At 48.7% G+C, this 14,940-nt stretch overlaps 1 protein-coding gene across 1 annotated transcript in view; it reads right to left on the reverse strand.

Moving 5' to 3' along the window:
* GLB1 (galactosidase beta 1) overlaps positions 1–14,940 on the reverse strand; it is an 85,417-nt gene that overhangs the window by 54,023 nt on the left and 16,454 nt on the right. The window contains exons 2-5 of the mRNA XM_042957161.1: positions 8,070–8,239; positions 5,008–5,158; positions 4,409–4,469; positions 3,254–3,348 (exon numbers count right to left, since the gene is read on the reverse strand). Coding sequence (XP_042813095.1) covers positions 3,254–3,348; positions 4,409–4,469; positions 5,008–5,158; positions 8,070–8,239 — 477 coding nt within the window. The remainder of the gene's footprint in view (positions 1–3,253; positions 3,349–4,408; positions 4,470–5,007; positions 5,159–8,069; positions 8,240–14,940) is intronic.

Below are 14,940 nucleotides of genomic sequence, written 5' to 3' on the forward strand. Positions count from 1 at the left end.
GTTAATCCCATTACTCAGAGATAACTGCTATGGGCATTCTGGCTCAGCCTTCGAGATTCACACACACGCACACCCTAGATATACGGAATAAAGCACAGTGACTTCTGTTCTTAAAACTGGTATGATACACGCACCAGTTATAACACTGGCTTCCCACCTTCAACACGCTATGCGACACGTCCGTGGAGGCGACAAGGGCAAGTGCCGGATGAGGACGTACTGCCGTTCGCTCCACCTACTGCCAAACTTTCAGGGCGTTTCTTGTTTTTGTTCTTAGTAACCAATTGGCTCAGTCTGCGTTCAACAGCATCAGTGGTTTTCAACCAGGAGTTATTTTGCCCCCCAGGGAACGTTTCACAAGGTCTGCAGATGCTTTGGGTTGTCACATCTGGAGGGGGAGAGCGTGCGGCTGGCACCTGGTGGGTGGAGGCCAAGGGATGCTACCGGGCCCGCTGCTTGTGAGCCTCCACAACGAAGGATTTTCAGGTGCAGTGAGTGGCACTTGTGCCGAGGGTGGGAAATGCTGCCCTGGGGCACGCGTTCTCCCATTCTCCACGGGGACGCACCCATCGACAGGGCATGCCCCAGAAGGTAAAAATGGATTCTTACAGGAGAAAAGAACACCTTACTCTTTTTTTATATGTAAAGCACAGATATACACACTTCTACAGTAGATCAGAAGTATTAAAATTTCGTGGGCAGGAAATTAGAAAAAAATGTCTACAGGGGCGCCGGGGTGGCTCAGTTGGTTAAGTGTCTGACTTCGGCTCGAGTCATGATCTCACGGTTTGTGGGTTCGAGCCCCGCATCGGGCTCTGCGCCACCAGCTCAGAGCCTGGAGCCTGCTCAGGATTCTGTGTGTGTGTCTCTCTCTCTGCCCTTCCCCTGCCCGTGTTCTCTCTCTCAAAAAAAAATAAATAAATAAACGTTAAAAAAATTTTAATTAAAAAGATGTCTAAAAAGGCTTTTTAGGGGCAATAACGAAAAAGAAGTTAAGAAACATTGCTCTAAGGCCATAAGATGAATGACCTTCAGCTCCACCCAATATATCAAAGAATCTTAGAGGCATGACACTGAGTGAAAGGCACACCCCACTGAGAAATACAGACAGCTGGTACAGAAACTTTTGCGTGCCCAAGTTCTGTCAACCAATGCCAGCTTCCTTCTTTTCTAACCCCTGGGCTTCGGTTCCATTCCAGAACCACTTGGGGGGGGGCATGTGAGGTGTACCCACGTGTGGTACGACCTCAGACACGTGGGGAGAAGAGAACGGAGACACAAGTGGTCAGGGAGGAACGTGGACAAAGTGTCAGGAGGGCCTCACAAACGGAGGCACCAACAGGGGCTCTGAGAGTCACATGGACGCCAACAAGCCAACTGGGAAGGCCTCCAGGCAGAGGAGGGCCTACGTGGACAAGAGGCCACCATGAATTCGGTGGCCAGTGCGAAGAATTGTTAATGATATGAAAAAATGCTTATGACCGTAGGCTCAAGCAAGAAGAGTCAGGTAAGAAACTGGGCAGTTTACACTGACTCTGTAAAAAGAAATGTTTTAAAGGCATGGGAAAAAAAATCAAGGAAATCTCCCCAGAACGTAAAGAGCTTTGCTTCTGACTCCAGAAGCAAATTATGGTTTCTCTGTTTTCTTACATCCTTCCATGCTTCCCCACACTTACTTATTTAGTAATCAAGGGGCAAAAGGATTATGGAATTCAAGCGGGGGGAGGTGCGAAGGGCAGAGGCAGAGGAGGCGGCGGCCGGCAGGACCCTGGCAGGACCCACAGTCAAGTTCAGGTCGTCCAAGGGATGCACACAAGAAATGCCCCTCACGCAGCCAATTTTGCTCTCCTCTGCGGAATTCATGTCCGATTACACTCCTCGCGGCATGTCGACGACCAAAAGGTACAGGAAAGTTGTGAGCGAAGCTTGAAAGTGACTTGGGAAGAAGCAGAGATTTAAAAACGAGGGAAACCAGAGAAAACCCGAGGTGAAGACAAAGGAAGAAGACCCATTCGTGCGAAGCCACACTCACCTGCAGCCTTGACATCTTCATGTGGGAAAACGGGCTCCTATAAGCTTCACCAGTACAGACTCAAGACGGGTGGAGGGGCGTTCAGCGCTCCGGGAGCAGTGAGCTGGCCTCTCTCCCCCATGCAGGGTCAGAATGGCCACTGTGGCCAGGTCGGCCTTCTCACCGCCTCATTTGCCCTACACCTGAAGGGCAAGAGGGTGGCCACGCTCCCTTCCCACAGGGACCGTTCCTACAACGGCCCATAGTATCGTTCCTAAGAAGGAAATCCTGCCCACACTTCTCTGGGAGTTGCACTGCACCCCCTTGCCGTTTCAGGATGCAGCCCCTTTTACATTTGCTCCTTGGCAGATGACTAATGAACATGGTTTTATGTGTTATTGTTGTTGTTTTTAAGTTTATTTATTGAGAGAGAGAGAACATGAGCAGGGCAGGGGCAGAGAGAAAGGGCTGAGAGAATCTGACAGCACGGAGCCCGATGCGGGGCTCGAGACTCACAAACTATGAGATAGTGACCGGAGCTGAAAGCAAAAGTTGGACGCTTAACTGACTGGGCCACCCAGGCGCCCCGGTTTTGAGTTTCACCTAAGTAATTTCTACAAACATCACAAATTGTTGCAGGTCAAGTGCCCCAATTTTTCACATGGAAAATACTTGGCACATGATGTACCCACAATATACCGATCCTTGCAGAGCAAAGAACACATGGAAGGAGGAGACTGGGGGCAGGAAGCAGGAGAGAAAGCAGAATGGCCCCAGTTCACCACATCCTCTTTCAAACCAGCATGAACTGACTGCCTAAGCAGGGCAGACACCAAATCATTTTAATCCGTGTTGCACCCCCTCAGCCACAGGCAACGTGGCACTAGAGAAAGAGGCAGGCCACGGGATCAGTGGGCCTAGGATGCAATCCTGACTCTGCCACCTGCCCACTGGGCGACCCGGGCCAAGTCACTTCACCCCTTTGGAGTTCTTCTTTTCAAAGAGACATCGGTTGGAATAATTGCATGGCGTCTGGAGGGCAGTCAGCTCAGGGTCCAGTATACAGCAGCCGTGAACGACAATGCCTCCCCAAAGTGTGACTTATATAAAATCACCAGCTGTGGCACTGCCTTGCAGAGAAACAGACTTGTGAGGCTCACCTCTGCATCACTCCCGGGTACGATGCGGCCGGATGAAAGCCTTCCCCGCCCCCCACCTGCCCGTGCTCATCTCTGAGGTTACCTGCACGGTTATAATGGGCCCTCCATTCTGATAGAGGAGAGGCTTCATCTTGGGCAGAAGGACTCCCAACCACTTGTCCACGGCTGCAAGGTAATCTGGAAAAGAGGACAGGTTTAGCACCGTTCCACACCTTTTAGTACAAACACACACTGATGCCCTGTCACCCTGGGGCTCGCAGCCGAGATCGGGATATGCCGGACCCAGCGAGACTGAGATGGGGTAGCTGCACGCACTGATGTGATAACAGCTGTCCCACAAGGAGCCATCTGCTCAGTGGGTTCCCAGTGGAAAGGAGCACATGCATGGTATCTGCCCCACCACGGGGACACCAGGCCTGGAGCGCAGGAGGCTGGTCCAGCCCATGTTTGTTGAATGAAGGAAAGAGTGCCTGAAGGGGGTGTCTTTCTCTCTGTCACAGTAGGATGGGTGTTTTTTTTCTTTCTAAAATGAAGCTTTAATAAATTAAATACTGACACTGGCAAATGGAGATAACAGAGCGCACCCTTTGTAAAGAGGCCGTGAGGACGAAATGAGGTAATACAGGTAAAAACATGAATAATGTGCTGGGACTGCAAACCGGGAGGGTAATGCACTAAGAAGGATGTACACGTAGAGCACAGGACACCAGCCTTTCGCACAGCAGATTCAATCAATGTTAGCTGCTCTTCTGACCGTCCCGAGACCAGCATCTTCAGGAGGCAGAAATGCAGCTACTGGGACCTTCTGCCTCATCAGGGTTTACAGCGAAAATAATTTCTAGTTGTTGAAAAAGGCCAGAAAAAGACTATCGTTTTCCAGATCGCTCTGTAAAGGTCAACAAACGAACTGTCATTTTGATTAGCCAGATGCTATCACTGGGCATGTAATTATTGAGAAAGTGGGAAGAGAAAGCATTAAAGTCAGTCGGTCAACCGCAAACAGGGCCCAGTGCCAGTTCAAAGTCACCAGTTTATCAGCAAGATCTGGTCAAACGGTTCAAGACAGCCTTATTTCCTACACATTCAAAGTCTGCAGTGGGCAGTGACTAACACGCTTCCACTAAGCCTTCCAAAGTGTCTGTGCAGAAGAACCCCAGCCTCCAAAATACCTGCTGCTTTTGGTATAAAATGTCGCGAAAGACATCATCAGTCTCTCGGGACACCCGTAACAACTTACCTGGATCAGAAGAACGGAGAATAATCGACTCTTTTAGTAACAGCCAAGCCGGCAATCCTCCCTAGGATGGGGGGTGGGGCAAAAGGAGGGAGAAGCCATTACGAGGTCTCAAGGCAGAGAGAAATTACTCTTAGCAGTGAGGGAAAAGAAGACTTTCAGGGAAGAAGGGGTAGTCGAGGCGGGCTTTGTGGTGTAGAACTTTCAGGGACGGCAGTGATCATAACTTCCTTTTACTAGTAAGATGACATCACACGAATGGAGTGTTTGGAGAATGATCAAAGCTTTTATACGGCTCATCCCACTTAATTGTACAACAACCCTGTGAGGTAGACGGAGCCCGTACCGTTAACCGATGGGGAAACCGAGTTATGTGAGCACCAAGGGGAGGACGCACGCCTGCGGACCCTTCCCTGTTCCTCTCTGCCTAGACACCCCCTGAGGTAAAAGATCCCTATGCCGGCTGCAGTCACAGACTCCCTGTCATCTGGAACGGGAAACCTATTTAAACTGCTTTAACTCACTTTGCCCCAGATCCCTGCCAGTCAGCCCGCCCCTGTCACGTGCACCAGCCGGGCAGAGCCAGGTCTGGCCACACTCACCATGTCCCACTCTGCACAGATGTAGGGTCCGGGCCTCAGGATAACCAGCAGTCCCAGCTCATGGGCCAGCTTGAGAAAATATTCCACATCATGTTCCCCAGAAAACTGGTACTGTCCTGGCTGGGGCTCGTGAAAGTTCCAGGGCACGTACCTGCCAAGAAACACACAGCCCCTTCCTGGAAATAGCTCAAAAATCCAGTTGTCCTATGTGACTTACTTTCTTTTTCTTTCTTTCTTTCTTTCTTTCTTTCTTTCTTTCTTTCTTTCTTTCTTTCCTTCCTTCTCTCTCTCTCTCTCTCTCTCTCTCTCTTTCTTTCTTTCTTTTTTAAATGTTTATATATTTTTGAGAGACAGCATGAGCTGGGGAAGGGCAGAGAGAAGGGGGCAGAGGATCTGAAGCAGGCTCCGCACTTACAGCAGAGAGCCCGATGTGGGGCTTGAACTCAAGAAGCACGAAATCATGACCTCAACCGACTAAGCCACCCAGGCGCCCCCCTCATGTGAATTTCTAAACCGTCAGCAGAACTGTAAACCCTCGGGACACTCACATAGCTCCCCTCGGCAGCCTCTTGGGAAAGAGGCCTTGTCTTGAGTTTTCAGAGCAGTTACGCAAGTGAACCAAACTTGGTGGGGGACACATTTAAGTTTATGACCCACAAAGAATGCCCATTCCTATTTAACAACTTAAAAAAAACCACAGAATTACACAAACATTAATTACTACTATGTAGAAATTATATATACCTGTGGAAGGCTTAGGGAAAATGAAAATATCTATGCTAAGGTAATAAGAGATATTTATTTTTTGAAAATGCTTTTTAACAAAACTAAAAATTAAGAAAACCCCTCCAAGGCAAGGGAAACCAAAGCAAAAATGAACTATTGGGACCTCATCAAGATAAAAAGCTTCTGCACAGCAAAGGAAACAATCAGCAAAACTAAAAGGCAACCAACGGAATGGGAAAGATATTTGCAAATGACATGATCAGACAAAGGGCTAGTATCCAAAATCTATAAAGAGCTCACCAAACTCAACACCCCAAAAACAAATAATCCAGTGAAGAAATGGGCAAAAGACATGAATAGACACTTCTCCAAAGAAGACATCCAGGTGACCAACCGACACATGAAAAAATGCTCAGCATCACTCATCATCAGGGAAATGCAAAGCAAAACCACAATGAGATACCGCCTCACACCTGTCAGAATGGCTAACATTAACGACACAGGAGACAACAGATGTTGGCGAGGATGCGGAGACAGAGGATGTCTTTTGCACTGCTGGTGGCAATGCAAGCTGGTGCAGCTACTCTGCAAAACAGTATGGCGGTTCCTCAAAAACTAAAAACAGAACTACCCTACGACCCAGCAATTGCACTCCTACTCTTTTATCCACGGGATACAGGTGTGCTGTTTCAAAGGGGCACATGAACCCCCATGTTTATAGCAGCACTATCAAAAATAGCCAAAGTATGGAAAGAGCCCAAATGTCTATCAATGGATGAACGGATAAAGAAGATGTGGTATATATACACAATGGAGTATTACTCGGCAATCAAAAAGAATGAAATCTTGCCATTTGCAACTACGTGGATGGAATTAGAGGGTATTACGCTAAGTGAAATTAGTCACAGAAAGACAAATGTATGACTTCATTCATATGAATACTTTAAGATACAAAACAGAAAGGGGCGCCTGAGTGACTCAGTCGGTTGAGCGTCCAACTTGGGCTCAGGTCAGGATCTCACGGTTTGTGAGTTCGAGTCCCGTGTTGGGATCGGTGCTGACAGCTCAGAGCCTGGAGCCTGCTTTGGATTCTGTGTCTCCCTCTCTCTCTGCCCCTCCTCTGGGTCGTGCTCTGTCTCTCTCTCTCAAAAATAAACATTAAAAAACAAAAAAAAGATACAAACAGATGAACAGAAAGGAAGGAAAGCAAAAATAATATAAAAACAGGGAGGGGGACAAAACATAAGAGACTCTTAAATATAGAGAACAAACAGAGGGTTGCTGGAAGGGTGGTGGGAGGGGGGATGGGCTACATGGGCAAGGGCATTAAGGAATCTACTCCTGAAATCACTGTTGCACCATATGCTAACTTGGATGTAAATTAAAAAATAAATAAATTATTATAATAACAAAAAACCCCTCCAACCCTTGTGTCCTCCTGCAAGAGATTTTGTCAGGAGCAGCACGCAGGAAGTGACAAAAACATGGGACACAAACTGGAATACAGAGCCACCCACTGCCATCGCAGAGGTCTCTCGGATGACCCCTGGCTTATGGCCTTTTCCCACAATCCCATGGCTTTAGGGCTCCATGGGACAGACAGCCCCGGTCCCCCAGAGCTTAAGTGTTAAACTACAGGGAGGAAATGGATGCCCCAGGCCTCTGCCTCTGCATTTTCTCACCCTTTATCTTGAAGAGGCTATCAGCAATCCTCATCAGTAGTGCAAAAACCAGAGTGGCCAGCCAACCCAGCTTTTCTCCCAATTAGTCACCTTGCAACAGCAGAAGAGACGAGGAGAGATAGTTATTGGGATAATTCTCTATCTGGAGTTAGAGAAGTACCCCAGCAGAACCACAAAGAAAAACTGGGATTCAGGAACCTACCTAACCTGGCACACTCCCCCAAGAACTGAGAGAAGCTGTGGCCGCCTATAAACACTGCTACCTTCAAGTTCTGGGGAGACCTCTGGCCAAAAATAGGCACTTGGGCAAATTTCGGTCTCACCAGCCATAAAGGGGGGGTGAAGGGACGGAATCCTTTGTGTAAAGGGCCCTGCGCACGGCAAACGCTCAATCACTGTTACTTCCCTTTCCTTTCAAAGCTGATATTCATTTCACGATTTCCATTGACAAGGTTCAAGATCGGAAGAAGTGGTTAATTATCTGAAGATGGGCCAGTCGAGCTGAGGACAAGCCCCTCCCAGAACACCAGGTTATGCTGTTTCCCATTCTGAGCAACGAAACCGCTCGCCGCGCGGAGACACGCAACTGGCGGCAGCCCGTCTCCAGGCGCGGGTGTCTGGGCCCAGGTGAGAGCCCGGTGCCCTCCTACTTACGTCTGGATGGCGTTCAGCCCGGCCATCTTCATTTTCAGGAGCCGGTCCTTCCAGTAGAAGCGGGGCACCCGGAAGTAGTGAATGCTCCCCGAGATGTAGCGGAACGGCTGGCCATCCTTGAGGAAGCGGTTGTGGCTGTAGTCGATCTTGAACGTCCTCTGGGAAGCATTCTACGGGGCAGGGATGGGGCCACGTGAGAACTTCCACCTTCCCCATTTCGGGAGCAGAAACTCTCAGTGGCAGGCGGCCTCCTGCCTGCTTCATTTGTGGAATCTGCTGATCGAGTCAGTGCGTGGCTTCTGGGCCCAAAAGCAAACCGCTGCCCAGACGGTGGTTACTGCACTCAGGCAACAGAAATCATCGGGAAGGACCCCTGTGCAGGATTCCCAAGGGCTTACTTTTCCAGAGGCCAGCACCGATCTGGTAAAGACCTCGCTGGGGCTGACTCTTTCCTTGATCGAGCAAAGCCCAACGTGCTGGGAATGGAAGACACAATCACACCCTCCCTCCCTGTGGCGGTCACTCACTGGGGCACTGGATGCACCTCGACAGTAATGTCACCCGGGTGCAGGCAAGACACGAGAGGTCTAGAGTCCTGGCTGGTGCTCTAAGTCTGGCAGTGACCAGGTGAACTCTCTCGAACCCACATCTCCACTGCCATAAACATGCAGGATGTCTGACGAGATGAACTTCAAGCCAATCTGTTTCCAGTTAGGGGCTGCAATCCCTTTGGTGAATCATGAACCCAGTTTGGGCGACGACTGGCACTTAAAAAAATTTTTTTTTGATTGACACTTTTTTAGTAATAAAATATCAGCGTACTACACATAGTTAAGACAAGTATTAGTTTATGAAACCGTTGTTATGTATACAGATGCAGAGTTGCATCAGATGTAAATCTGCACGGGGTTGCAACGGAAGGCGTGTTTCTAGCAAAATCAAAAAACCTAGGCAAATCAAATTTCGAGAAAGACTGGAGATCACTTCAGAAGCTGAAATGCTAGAATTTGAAAGGGAAGATGTCAAAGGGGAGGCAGAAGGGAACACTGCCCTCTGGTGGATGGAAGAAGGCAGTGATGGGTCATGGGTGCCAACAGGACCACAGCATAAGAAACCAATTAAGTGCTGTCCCCCACTCTTGGTAAGATTTCCTGCGCAGCTTTAGGAATTTTTTTTAATGTTTTATTTATTTTGAGAGACAGACAGAGTACAAGTGGGGGAGGGGCAGAGAGACAGGGAGACACAGAATCCGAAGCAGGCTCCGGGCTCTGAGCTGTCAGCACAGAACCCGATGTGGGGCTTGAACTCGTGAGCCACAAAAGCATGGCCTGAACCAAAGTCAGACGCTTTACTGACTGAGACACCCAGGTGCCCCTAGGCTTTTTTTTAAAAACCTTTTTTTTTTTTTTTTTTTTTCCCATAGCAGCACCACAGTCCATGACAGTTTTGGAGGTCTCCCTTGAAGTAACTGTGACAGCATGAGTCCTAGATCACATCTGGCCTGAAATCCAACTTAGGGAGTTAAAGCACCGTGATGGAAAGTTAAACAACTCAGAGTAGATCGTTTAGGGGCGAATGGACAGCTTTACTGCAGGTGAGTTCACCTCAATAGACCTAACCAAAAATACACAAATAAATCATGGGGCACCTGGGTGGCTCAGTTGGTTAAGCATCCGGCTTCGGCTCAGGTCGTGATCTCGCAGTCCGTGAGTTCGAGCCCCACGTGGGGCTCTGTGCTGACAGCTCAGAGCCTGGAGCCTGCTTCGGATTCTGCGTCTCCCTCTCTCTCTGACCCTCCCCCATTCATGCTCTGTCTCTCTCTGTCTCAAAAATAAATAAACATTAAAAAAAAATTTTTTTTAAACAAATAAATCATTTAAGAATCATTTTTTATTTTAATTTTATTTTTAAGTTTTTTTTGTTTATTTAGAGAGAGACAGCACATTGGGGGAAGGGCAGAGAACAAGGGAGAGAGAATCCCAAACAGGCTCTAAGCTGCCAACGTAGAGCCTGACACGGAGCTCGAACTCATGAAACCGTGAGATCACGACCTGAGCCAAAATCCAGAGTCGGACGATTAGCGACCGAGGCTCCCCAAGAATCTTTTTTTTTTTTTTTAAAGGCCAGAGTGTCAGTTTAATATTACTTTGTTCTTCTAGTAAACAAGGCTTTAGCTGCCTTTCAAAGGCAAGAAACTCCTAAAGAAACTCACAAAAAATATAAAAACTACTTCTTTTACCAGGTGCCCAACAGATGGGTTTGAAGACATTTTCACGGCATGTATGTGACCAGGTGGCAAACAAGGGTTTCCCACACATTCCGTGAGTTCAGAAGCGGCGCGTGAGGTGGGGAAATTCTGGGGACGGGTAGCAAAGGATAAGCGACTGGGAGAAGGACAGGGTGTTTGAAGCCCTCTTGTCTAGGGCAAGGGGCTCGGAGGAACAGAAGATGTGGTGGGTGAGAAATGTCCAGCAGAAACGGACTCAGGTCTCTGTCCCACTCGGTGCAGCAACGTCCCTGCATCGAAATAACCCCCGAATCCAGCCCCAATATCTCCCTCCCATCCATTTCATAAGTATGGCCAACCCCCTACTATGTGCTGAGGAGTAACAGAGGGAGCCACACAGATGTGGCCACAGCCTGCACGGAGCTTCCCTGTGGCCCGGGACAGACCCAGGGGTCAACGCGGTGAGGCCCAGGGGGTTAGAGCAAGGATAAAACCTTCACGTCGCACAGCTTAACCCACAGTGTTAGCCGTCGACTATGTCTCGATAAAGCTGGGGTCAGGATTAGAGCGGAATGCTGCGGAGGTAATAAATGGCATGTAACGCACGTGTGGGACACAAGGACAAGCTTCCCAGAGGAAGGAGCCCTGGCTCTCAACTTGGGCCACACATCAGAATCACCTGCGCCAACTTTTAGAAACCGCCAAGTCAGGCCTCACCCCCAGACATCAGAGCTTAATTGACCTTGGGTGGTGCCCGGGCACTGGTGTTTCCTAAAACTGCCCAGACGACGATGTACTGTACGGCCAGGGCTGGGAACTACTGGCCTGGGCTGAGCCCAGGATGAGGTGGAGTGAGGCAAGGGGAAGGACACAGGCAGAGGACACGGTGTGGGGGACGCAAAGAGGGAGGCCTGGGACCTCGGGACGGTGCAGTCAGGAGCTGAAGATGGGCAGGGACCAGACCAAATGTGCCCCAACATCCAGTCATGGGCCTGGGCTTCAGGCCAACGGCCACGGACAGCGACTTACACAGAAGAGTGCCTGAAAACACGGTTTTCACATGTTTGGCACTCTGGCAGCAAAAAGGAAGCAGAGTCAGGGACCGTGGTGACGGCAGCGCATGGGCAGTGGACAGGAGGTGTAAGTGGCAGGACCGGGGTGGGTGGTTAGAGGCAGGACACAGGGGTTGACCTGAAGAGGCTCCCACTGGCCTCAGGTGGAAACACCGGGGGCATTTAAAGGAGAGACAGTTAAAAGACATATCATCGGGGGGGGGGGGGGGGCGGGGGGGGGGGCGGGGAATAAAGACTGCATAGATATTAACACCTGTGGGTTACATCTACATGAGTTCTCTGCTCAACCTCAGCCTCTTAAAAAGGGAACAAGCAGACATTATGTCCCTCATGTTGTCGCTCAACAGGAGGTACACAGCCCCACCTAAAGCAGTCCTCATTACTGAACTTGAATCTCGGATGAGCCGTAATCTAATGATAACACAAGGACGCAAAATGTGCCAAAGGCAAAACGAGGGACATTCTAGAAGCCCGATGATAGAGCTGCTCCAGCAGATTGATGGTATTAAATCAAACAAGATAGGGGCGCCTGGGGGGCTCAGTCAGTAAGCGTCCCACTTCGGCTCAGGTCAGGATCTCGCGGTTCGTGAGTTCGAGCCCCGCATCGGGCTCTGTGCTGACATCTCAGAGCCTGGAGCCTGCTTCAGATTCTGTGTCTCCCTCTCTCTCTGCCCCTCCCCCATTCATGCTCTGTGTCTCTCTCAAAGATAAACATTTAAAAAAATAAAAAAAAAATCAAACAAGATATTGTTAGAAAACAAAAGAGAACTTAAGAGCCACAATAACCTAATGCAACATGGGATGCTGATTCTAATGAACTGCCAAAAAAAAACCCAATGTTACGACAGGGAAAACTGAATACAGACCAGGCATTGGGTGGAATTAAAACTGTTCATTCTAGGCGCGCCTGGGTGGCTCAGTCGGTTGAGCGGCCGACTTCGGCTCAGGTCATGATCTCGCGGTCCGTGAGTTCAAGCCCCGCGTCGGGCTCTGTGCTGACAGCTCAGAGCCTGGAGCCTGTTTCAGATTCTGTGTCTCCCTCTCTCTGACCCTCCCCTGTTCATGCTCTGTCTCTCTCTGTCTCAAAAATAAATAAACGTTAAAAAAAAAATTAAAAAAAAAAACAAAACTGTTCATTCTGTTGGCTATAATGATGGCATGGTGACCTCACCAAAAAAAAAAAAAAAAAAAGTTCTCATCAGAGATACATCCAGAAATATTTTTAAAAAAATCTTTTTGCATGTCATGTTTATTTATTTTTGAGAGAGACAGAGCACAAGCAGGGGAGGTGCAGAGAGAGACAGGGAGACACAGGATTCGAAGCAGGCTCCAGGCTCCGAGCCGTCAGCACAGAGCCTGATGTGGGGCTGGAACTCAGACTGTGAGATCATGACCTGAGCCAAAGTCAACGCCTAACCGCCTGAGCTACCCAGGCACTCCCTAGATACATCCAGAAGTATTTCTGGGTGGAATGACAACCCCTGAGGTCACTACAGATGGAAAAGAAAAAGAGCAAACAAAAAAAGCAGAGGGCACATAGAACAAAGCTGATCATCATGGAAGCTAGGTATGGATACATGAGTATTCTCTTTGTCCCTTTGTGTGTCTGTTTTTAATTGCAACACTGTTTAAACCAAATGCAGCTTAGAGGCTCTGGGGTGGCTCATCTGGTTAAGCGTCTGACTCTTGGTTTCGGATCAGGTGATGATCTCAAGGTTCATGGGTTCAAGCCCCACGTCGGGCTCTGCGCTGACAATGCAGAGCCTGCTTGGGATTCTGTCTCTCTCCCTCTCTGCCCCTCCCTGCTTACAATCTGTCTCTCAAAATAAATAAATTTTTTAAAAAATGCACTTCAAAATAAAGGCTTTTTCTCAGTTATAAGAAAAACAAAAGCATGGTTCATGAAAAGACTTGTAACAAATGTTCACAGCAGATTTACCCATCATTGTCCAACACTGGAAGGAAGCGAATATCCATCAACAGAGCTATTGGGGCTTCCGGGAACACGGATACATCTCAAAAATGTCATGCTGAGCGAAAGAAGCCCTACACAAAAGGTTCTCACCGGAGGAGCCCATTCAGGTGAAGCTCTAGAACAGGCAAATCTAATCTATGGTGGGAAAAAAGTCAGAGAAGTCGCTGCCTTTGGGAGAGGGACGCAGGCATTGCGCGGGAAGGAACACGAGCGAACGTCCTGGGTAACTGTAATCTAGCTGAATGAGGGATGTGGACTATACAGGTGTGTGCATTTGTCATGTTCCCCGAATGGTACCCTTAAGGTTTGTATACGTCACTGTATGTAAAGTTCACCTTAAAAGGGGGAAAAAACAGCGATAAACAAATACTGATCCCTAGTTAATGATACAGGACCTGCTAAAGTACTCAGAGTGGGGAGTACACGAATGCCTGCAGCTTACTTTGGAACACATCCAAAAGACGGGGTGCATTGATGAGTGCAGGGACGGCCACCATATGTTAATGGTAGGATCTGGATGGTGAGCATAAAATTCTTTCAACTCTACGTGTGAAAATTTGTCCTAGTAAAACATTGACACAAATAAAAAAGCCAGCGGGGGCCGGGGGGGCGGGAATTGGAGAAAGGTGGTCAAAAGGTCCAAACTTCCGGTTAAAAGATCAAGAAACACTAAAGATGTGATGCACCGCATGATGGCTGTAGTCCACACTGCTGTGTGATACACGGGGAAGCTGGGAAGAGAGAAACTCCTACGAGTTCTGATGGCATGGAGAAAACTTTTCCCTTCTTTTCTTCCTTTCCTTTCTGTTGTATCTATATGGGAAGACTGATGTCAGCTGAGCATACTGTGGTGCTCATTTCACGATACACGTAAATCAAACCATCATGCTGTATGCCTTCAACTTTTGTCAGTAAAACTGGAAAAATAAATATAAATAAATAAAATTAAAAAGCGGACTGATGAACTGAGTTACGGCTTCTAGGCTAAGGGCATTGTGCATGAGTGTACGTACCCCCCACACACACACACGATTAAGTATTAGGCAGCCCCTGAGACGAAGGGCATACTCTTGCCCTTGCAGGAACAGCTTGGATACGTAAAGAGTTAAAAGAAGGTTGAGAGTTGTTTTTAAAGCATACCCATGTCAGCTGCAGCCCTCGTGGACGGTCCTCTGTGAGCTCAGTACACTCTATGCTGACAGTGTCTCAGCCCAGACCCACACCTTGGGACTCGGTGCCTTCCTGCCTCACATGGGAACCTGCTCTCCCAGGGATCCAGGGGGTTCCCGTGCCCCTCTGGAAAACCCTCAACCAACGGGGGTGGATCACCGCATTCTCCTCTTTCGGGCAGACAATTCTGGAGACCTTCTATGGCTGGCAGGATCCCGGCCCTACTGCCCGGAGCGAGAACCATGATACGTCCTTAAACAGACTTCTGCTTCTTTTCACCTGCCCCTCCTCCCTGCAACTCTCGGCTCACTTCTCAGATCACCTGCACTCAAGCCTTTATTTCGTGTGTTACTTCTAGAGGAACCCACTCTGAGACAGTGGGTGCCAGGGTTAGCCTAAACAGCACATCCTCAGGATGTGAGCCTG

The sequence above is a fragment of the Panthera tigris genome, chromosome C2 (assembly GCF_018350195.1).
Source record: "Panthera tigris isolate Pti1 chromosome C2, P.tigris_Pti1_mat1.1, whole genome shotgun sequence".
Lineage (NCBI taxonomy): Eukaryota > Metazoa > Chordata > Mammalia > Carnivora > Felidae > Panthera > Panthera tigris.